Genomic DNA, 8,975 nt, shown 5'->3' with positions numbered 1-8,975 from the left:
ATAAACAGTTCATCATTCATCAGAATCAACCTCCCTTGCACCATGCTTCGATAACCACCATCCTTATATTGAAAGTTCGCAAAATACTCCCGAACCAAAGATGGGTATATGCTGTCATTTAGCTCCAAAAATTGTACAACCCCTTGTACCTCCCATTCATGCGGGAACTGAAATCCTAGCTCCACCATCCATGCCATGTCGGCATAACGAATATATGTAGGTTTTTGGCTGACAAATCTCACCAAGCTTTCTGCTTGAAGAGCAGGAGCATAAAGTGGATCCAAATCCAAGGTTGGATTTTGCCCAGCATTTGGAGAAGACCTTCCAACATCCAAATTTATTGCACGTCCCGTATGACGATGAGAACGATTCATTACAACAATATGTTTCACTCTCTTGGGTCTTTCGTTGTTCATTCTGGAAGAAATAAGTGGATGGATAATCGATTAGATACGAAAACTGAATTTTAGAAAGGGGGTAATTCGTGGTCACTCAATTTTAACCAAATTGATTGGTTATAATTTAAAAGGAGGAAAGAAATGCAGAATGCACGAGGTTAGGGTTTGAGGATGAATTTCAGGATGAATTTAGGTTAAGAATACAGAATGCACGAGGTTAGGGTTTGAAGAAACTGAACCCATAACTGGGTTTGAATCTATTTCGTGACTATACTTAATCGATTAACCTCTGTGTTAATCGATTAACAGGATTGAATTATTAACATAGATAATCGATTATGTTCTAAGTGAATCGATTACATATTTAAAATATTTTAGCCCATGTAATAGATTATGAGAACTAATACTCGATTATTTTTCTTAGAAAATACCCAGGTGATTAATTAGAACACAGAACAATCGATTAAATAAGTCACCAAGACAGATTTTGGCACATATTGGGTTATTTTAGAGGTTTGCTAAGACTCCAATAGAAAGGACTTATCCTAAACACTTAATACACACTTAATCCAGAGCCAAAACACATGAAAACATATACAATCAAGAAGACATGCATTTATTAGCGATATGTACAATTATTTAGGATTTGTTAGACATCTAGCATGCTTTCAAATACTTAGGCATAATATCGGGCAGAACATATGATAAGACAATACAAAAAAGAACATGCCTCTACATATAGTTATCTCTTATGCTTTACCTCATCCTTAGCTTGGTACCAGAAGGTTGCCATATTTGAATTCTTCTTTGACCTTTCTACAATTTCTTGATTCTTGTCTTTCTTCTCTTGCCTAGCACTTTAATCTTTTGAATATGCATCATCGTGAGTATCTACAAAACCTTAAGTGTATATTTACTCTCCTCTTTTGGAGATGGCTTATCAAATATTAAATTTGCCTAAGCTTCTCAAAAAGAATTTTGGTCATTTGTCTTAATATGAAATATGACTTGTTGTGCTTTATCATGATTGGAATATCCTAGATAATATTTCTACACTTACTTACGAATCAACCATGGATAAAAGATCATACAATTCTTAAACAATTGAATGTTTGCATTTAAAAGCATGTAAATGAGAAAAATATAGTTTTTGGCCTAAATAGTGATTTTGGGGGATTTTCTTGAAAAAGGTGACCTCACTAGGATATCATGAAAGGATTTATTTATAACACTTAAAGTATATAAAACTTGGAGTTATAAGAGATACCTTATTACCTTTATAGCATAATACTTCAAAACTTCAAGCAGTTGAGTTGACAATTTTGTTCAAAAGTGTCATAGTCCTTTTTCTTTGGTGATAAGTCAATGAAGCTTGATCTTTCACCTATCATGTGCCTAGAACATTTGTTGTCCACGTGCAATTTTATGTTCATATATCCTTAGGCACACCTACATAAAAAGTTTACTTGCATGTCTTGGATACCCAAATGATCTTAAGTCTCTTGATGTTAGTTACTTGGGGATTTTGTCCCTTAATGATCTACATATATTTTTTATTTGGAACATCATACATTTTAATATTACATGTACTCAAAGTATGACCATGTATTCCACAATAAAAGCAAGTAGGAGATTTAAGATATGACATTTTCAAAACATCTACCTATTTCTTGTGAAATATATTATTTGCATGCATATATCCCTAATCGGATCTAATGCAACATTTTTACATTAGTAAGTAAGTTGTTTAAGTTGTGACTACTAGTTGTGAATTTTACAACTTTATTCTTTAAGATATTATTTTATTTTTCCAAGAAGGTGCAATTTTCACAACTAGATATCACATTTAACCTAGTAGTACAATCATATGAAGAGTTAGCATATTTAAGATCTAGGGTTTCATTTTCAAGTTTAAGCTCATCAATAAAACTTTCCAATTCACAGATTTTCTTTTCATGTTCTAAAATCAACCTTTTTCTATCTGCATACTTTTTAGCTAACTTTTTAAATTCTTCATGCATTTCAACATAAGCATCGTAATATATATCATACATGGGGGAATTATCAGAATTGAACTAGAATCGGAAGAGTTACCTCACTAGAGTCATTTTGCTCACTTACTTTCCAAGACTTCAACTTTTGAGCCATAAAACATATCTTCTTTGATTCTTCATCTTCCGAGGTGCTTGTTGATGTAGTGTTCTCTTCGGGTGCATCCCAAACGATATATGTCTTCTTAGATTTAATGTTCAGAGAGTGTTTCTTAATGTCATGTTCAATCTTCTTAAGAGAAGTAGGACACGTGTACCTCATGTGACCTAATTTCACATACTTATGACAAGTTGTTTTGTCTTTGGGATGCTTGCTCATCTTGATTGAATCTTTTTCATCTTCCTTATGAAAATTTTTGAGTCCTCCATTATTTCTTAAGTACTTTTTGAATTTGTTGATGAGGAGGAACATGGCTTCATCATTTATATCGGAGTCCGACTTATCATCATCAATTTCCTCTTTTTGACTTCTTCAATGCGATTTTGTTGCTTCGAAAGAGATTCCTTTGATGTTCTCATTCGTTTGTTCATTGAGTGTCAAGCGTCTTAACTCTATCTCGTGTTCTTGAAGTTTTCTAAATAGTCTAGTGAGTGTCATTTGGTCTAAGTCCTTTGACTCCATGATGGTTGTCACCTTGGGTTGTCATTTCTTGTCAAGACATCTCAACACTTTATTCGTTAGCTCACTTTTGGCAAAAGATTTATCCAATGCAGTAAGATGGTTAATAATGTGAGTAAATCGCTTTTGCATATCAGATATAAATTCATGTGAAAACATGCGAAATAACTCATACTCATGCATCAAAGTATTTAATCTAGACTTTTTAACCTCACTAGTGCCTTCGTGGGTTATTTGTAAAGTGTCTCACATATCCTTGACACTATTGCATTGAGAAATCCTAAAGAACTCATTGTATGAAAGTGCAGAGGTAATTATATTTTTTGCTTTCAAATCAAGCTGGACTTTTCTCTTTTCCTCATTTGTCAAGAGACTTTTTTATTTCTCTTTGGTTTCTCCTTCCACCATGTATAGTGAAACGGAAGGTCCATATTCAACAGCATCCCAAATATCCATATAAATGGCCTCAATAAAGATCCTCATATAGATTTTCCAGTAGGCATATCCATCGCTACTAAACATAAGAGGGCGGTTGATGGATGCGCCATCACCACCAAAAGGGTTAGTAGAGCCCATGGTAGTATTGCCTAGGATCAACGATCTAAGTAGTTGAGCTAGCATGATCGTACTAGCTCTGATACACTTGGTGGGTCCCACAAGGCTTGTAACTCACCTAGAGGGGGTGTGAATAGGTGATATGGTACACAATTATCGTTGCTCTATTAAGAAATAAATTTTAAAAATTTCCTCATTGTTTAATCGATTAACCACCTATATAATCGATTAACTTGTTCTGCATATAATCGATTGACTAAAGAACCTAATCGATTATTTAGTTTTCTAGTTCTTTGAAAAAGAGTTTACTTTCATCTCCAAGATTACCAACATTAAACTAAACTTATATACACTCTTACAAATGATTAAACATAGTAAATGCACAAAATAGAATACGCAAATAACTCAGAATAATATGCACGTCAAGTTAAGTAAATCAAGTAATACAGAAACGTAAATAGTTGAGGATTGAGTAGAATGAAACATGACTTGTATCCTGGTTCGTTTGCTTATTCACATGCAAACTACATTCAGGTCTCCCCTTTTGATCTTGGGATATTTATATTCACTATGAAATTGAAATCAATGTATAAACAAACACACTTTCCAATTCTACACTTCTACAAGCGCTCCTTTCTTGAACTCTAAGCCAAGCAATGCAACTTAATATCTCTCGCCTCTTTCGGATACCTCACCTACTCGCGATTTGTCCTAGCTCATTCTTGCTTCTCTTCAAGACCCTTATATAAAGCGATAAAGATAACTACCTAACCACAACAAGGATTTTCTAAAACCAATCCACTATCAATGATGATACTAAATACACAAATAAAATATGATTATGCCAATGTCTAAACATTACAAGTTGTTGCACCTATGTGTGCTGAATATACACTCTTCTAGAATCTAAGAATCCCTCTAAAAGTCTCTCAAACTCATAATATACAAATGTCTCACTTTCAAAATCTCTCTATGGAAATGAAAGTGTAAGAACAATGTCATTTTTGGAAATATGTGTAATCAATGTATTTTTCGTTGTATGTTGTTATTAGCAAAATGGAAAAACTTGGGTTTATATATAATTTTGTTTTATGGTGAAGGTAATCGATTATCACTTAATTTAATCGATTATCGATTCTTTAAAATTCAAGAAACCAAAAATTGTAACTAACATTAATTGATTAAACCAATACTTAATCAATTAACGGGTTCCCAAAATTTTCATTGCTTAATCGATTAAAATAACTCTTAATCGATTAACAGGTTTTTGAAAAAGATATTTCAATGTTATATGAACCTCCTAAATGTTTTGCAAAAGTATGAAGCATGAATTTTAATGATGTATGATTTAAAACTCTTTTTAAATACATCAAAATCATGTGATCATGTATTTATGCATATACATGTAAATCTTGTATTTATGTATGTAAGTCTAATTTTAGTTATGATTGATTTTAGCTTGTGAGACTTCCATTAGGTTTCATCCTAGCCTAGACTCTTTCTAAGAAAACCTCTTAAGACCTAATAAAGATATAAAAACATTTAACCTCTAGATCTTCTAGAATGCTTTAGCTTGTGTGAACTTGAGTCTTGACTTTTGACTTTGTTGTTGATTTTTTTTGTTGACTTTGTTGTTTGTTGATTTGTTCATGCCATCAAGCTTGTCCTTGATATACAACCTTTGTCTTCATCAATCTTTGTTGTCGATCTTTGTCTTTATCAAACTTTGTCTTCACCAAAATCTATGTGATGCATGCTTGCATATACAATGTGATCATTGATGCATGGTTGCATTTACACCAACCATATGCCAAAGATTCGACACATCTGCTAGACCCTCATGATGCTCCCACACTCAATAGTTGAAGCCATAATTGCCATGGACGGTCAACAAGTACCTGAGTTGTTGTCTAGATTTGGGCAAACCAACAACAACTATCATGTCATCCAACCATCAGATCCCATAATTACACAGTCCCGAATTTTGGCAATACCAATATACTAGGGATAACTATTCCATCTTGGTTTAAGAACACACAACATGATCGGGCCAAACTATTAGGTGTCAGCCAAATACCAGACATGGTTAGTCCATTCTATAGACCCTTGGTCTTGACAGAAGAATTGGACAATTCAGAAAGATAAGTCGTTGACTAGACAGGATCCAAACGATATTATAGGATCCATTCGCCAGTCATTCCACTTGTACAAGACTGCCACGTCATCTGAAAAACACAAACCTTTGCCACAAGTCACATGCCACCTACAAATTGCACCTACTTTCTACTAGGTGATAGAGACAGGCCTAGAATATGGCTACTCGAACTATCAAGGCTATAAGTCAACTATTCATAGAGTACGGACTTGTCATGATCGTCCAACACAGGTAAAGTAACCAATACTTGTCTAGGGAAGGCCCGACAAGATCAGGTGGTCGGTTGGGCCAACAACATCTACTAGGGAATATTCCATGCACATCTCCACTATAAATAGGGGAATCCCCGTAAGGAAGGCACTCTTAATCCTAACTCTCTCTCTCACTTATTCGTGTGTATTATATTCTCTCTATTCTCATACTTCTCTCACATACTCACTTGAGTGTTAGAGAACCTTTCTAGGTACCTCCTCAAGCGCTCCCATGTTGATCTCCGACAACATTCAAAATAGTGTCTGCCCAGCCACCACCCATCTAGAATAGATCCCACCAGAACATAAGGGCAAAAGATTTATAGGAAAAATTAGTAGGAGAATAGAATATAATTGTATGTCCAAGATTTCAATACTTTATTCACTTGTAAGTTAAAATACTAGTAGTGTTCTCATAATATTTTGATACCACGAGAAAAATTGTGGTGATCATGTGTAGTCACATAAGCTCAAGGTTATATGGGAGAAAGAAAAGGGAATCTAAGTAAGGTGAGGAGAAAACTTGTTTAATGATATTAAAATTATGAAATAAAATTATATATCATTTTCCACTTGTCAACATTTGAATAGAAGAGACAAGAATATAAAGAGTTTTGTAAGAGTTGATCCCATATCATTTTAGTAGGATTTTCTTGTTAAAGAAAAATCATCACAAAAATTATCAATGGAAGATTATTCTCATTTATATGGAAATATTATCTGCAGACCATTTTTCTATTAATTTACTAATTGATCCTTAAATTTAGCTCCATATTCTAAAATATAATTCTCCTATACCTTACAATTTGAAGTAATAAAATGCAAAATAAGTGAAACATCGTCAAGTAATGGCAAATCCGTAATATTGTGAGAAGACGGGTGGTGTTTGAGAGAAAGCAAAGGCATATTTTATTTTATTTTAATATGACTGACGGCGAAGACCAACTCATCGGGTCATTTACGCTGAGGCAAAATTTTCCAATAATTCTAACCATTATGCCAAATTAATTTACTATAGTTTATACCTTCAGTTCACATGATATTTCTTATTGCATTAATAATCTTTGATATCTATACATTGTCAAAATTTAAACACAGTAAATATAACATTTGTTATTCAACTGTATTATTTATTTTAGAACTAATGATCTTTAATTATTAATGGTAAATGATATAATAATAATTATAAAAAATATATATAGTGAATGAGAGAAAATCTATATAGTATAACAATTGTCTACAATGTGAGTGAATCATCCCTCATTCATTGAAGGATGCACAATTTATTAATTGCATATAAATTTTTATACAAAGTATGAATATTACAAAAACACCAAATACTTAACATTTATTGAAAGGTACACTTGAGCAGTTTTAATCCATACGGGGAACACCAACCACACAATCTTTACCTATAAGCTAGATTAATACATTTGGTTAAAAAATCAAGGATAAAGGTATACAATATCAAACTTGGTATTGCTCCATCTGAACATCTTTAGCAGTCAATGGCACATATTCACCAAGATAGACTTCAAGGTGGTCTGCCAAAGCTGACTTATCAATATTCTCATGGTGGTATGACTTACAAACAAAATACAGCACAGTCTGAAGAACAAGACCAAATAGAAACAAACCAGACAACAACAAGAAACACAGAATTGCATATGCTGTTCTGTCCACAGATCCCAATTTCCATCCATTCACCACCACCTTCTTGAACAAAAGCCTAATAAGTATAAATGAAACATTGAGCATAAAAAATATTACTATGGACAAAAACGTTTTCCCCTTTATCAACTCCTTGCTCTTCTTCATGGCCTTAATTCCATAACAGTCTTCCAACACAGTTACAACACTAGCTAGTTGCCAAACCAAGGTGAGGTAAACAAACCCAACGAAATAAAAGATTGCTATTATCACTAACACAATAATCCCACTATTCCTACCACTTCCCCCTATTGTAATTATCCATAAGATTATAAAAACAAGTGCGATGAGATTATAAGCGAAAAAAGCAGCAAAAGTGCATAAAAAGGTTAGCATAAGCCGCTTCCACACTTTTGAAACAACACTGATGACTTTCTTGAAAGTTACCTCTTTGGCGGTGTAGATACAAGCGATGGTGTAGACAACTGCAGAGGTAGAAAGGAGGGAAAATATGAGGAGGAAAGTGAAGTAAGCGATCTTGAATAACCAGAAAGTGATCCATTCGGAGGTGATCATGTCAGAGAGTTTCTCATATTGAGGAGTGCCTTTCTGGGTTTCAAAGATTTGTGATGTGTTGTGACGAATCTTGCTGAAGATAAGGTTGGAGAATTCTATGTGAATGAGGAAGATGAAGGAGAGAGGGAGGATGAGAGTGAAGGAAATTTGGCTGAAGATCTTTCTCCATGAATATATGATTTTGGAGGATTCTTTGAGTATGCTAAAGAACCCAAGGAATTGCATCTCTTCTTGTTCTCTGTCCATGATTGTTGTGTTTTTTCTTCAATTGAAATGGATGAGGATGAGAGTTGAGGTGGGGAGGAGGAGCATACAGACTATAATGGCAGTCAAATGTTCAAAACAAATTAATGGGTTTGGACTTTTATGCTCCAAATTACCCCTGCAATTCAAATCAATTATGTTTGTTGAAAGTCAATGCCTACTTTTCTTTTAGCTAAAATACTCTCATTCTCAATTTTCAAGAGTATAGTATTTGTTGGAACATGGTTTGTTGAAAACCGTGAGTGAGAACTTTTGGGTGTGAAATATAAAAAAAAACACCCAAGTCCCACATAGAAGAGTTTGAAAAAACAACTCTCAACGTCCCACAGGGAAGAGTTTTGAAAAAATAAGCTCCTAAGTCCCACATTGGAGAAATGAGGAACAAGAGAAAAATCTCATGTTATAAATATAGGTTTTCTCCCTTCATTTTAACTTGCACCAAGTTGAATGCGTTTC

At 33.8% G+C, this 8,975-nt stretch overlaps 1 protein-coding gene across 1 annotated transcript; it reads right to left on the bottom strand.

Moving 5' to 3' along the window:
• Window positions 7,404-8,585, bottom strand: LOC109358856. Its single transcript, XM_019603337.1, has one exon. The coding sequence runs from the start codon at window positions 8,499-8,501 to the stop codon at window positions 7,497-7,499; it is 1,005 nt and encodes a 334-aa protein (XP_019458882.1). The 5' UTR covers window positions 8,502-8,585; the 3' UTR covers window positions 7,404-7,496.

Source organism: Lupinus angustifolius, chromosome LG10 (genome assembly GCF_001865875.1).
Source record: "Lupinus angustifolius cultivar Tanjil chromosome LG10, LupAngTanjil_v1.0, whole genome shotgun sequence".
NCBI lineage: Eukaryota > Viridiplantae > Streptophyta > Magnoliopsida > Fabales > Fabaceae > Lupinus > Lupinus angustifolius.
This window is presented reverse-complemented; position numbering and strand designations above follow the sequence as displayed.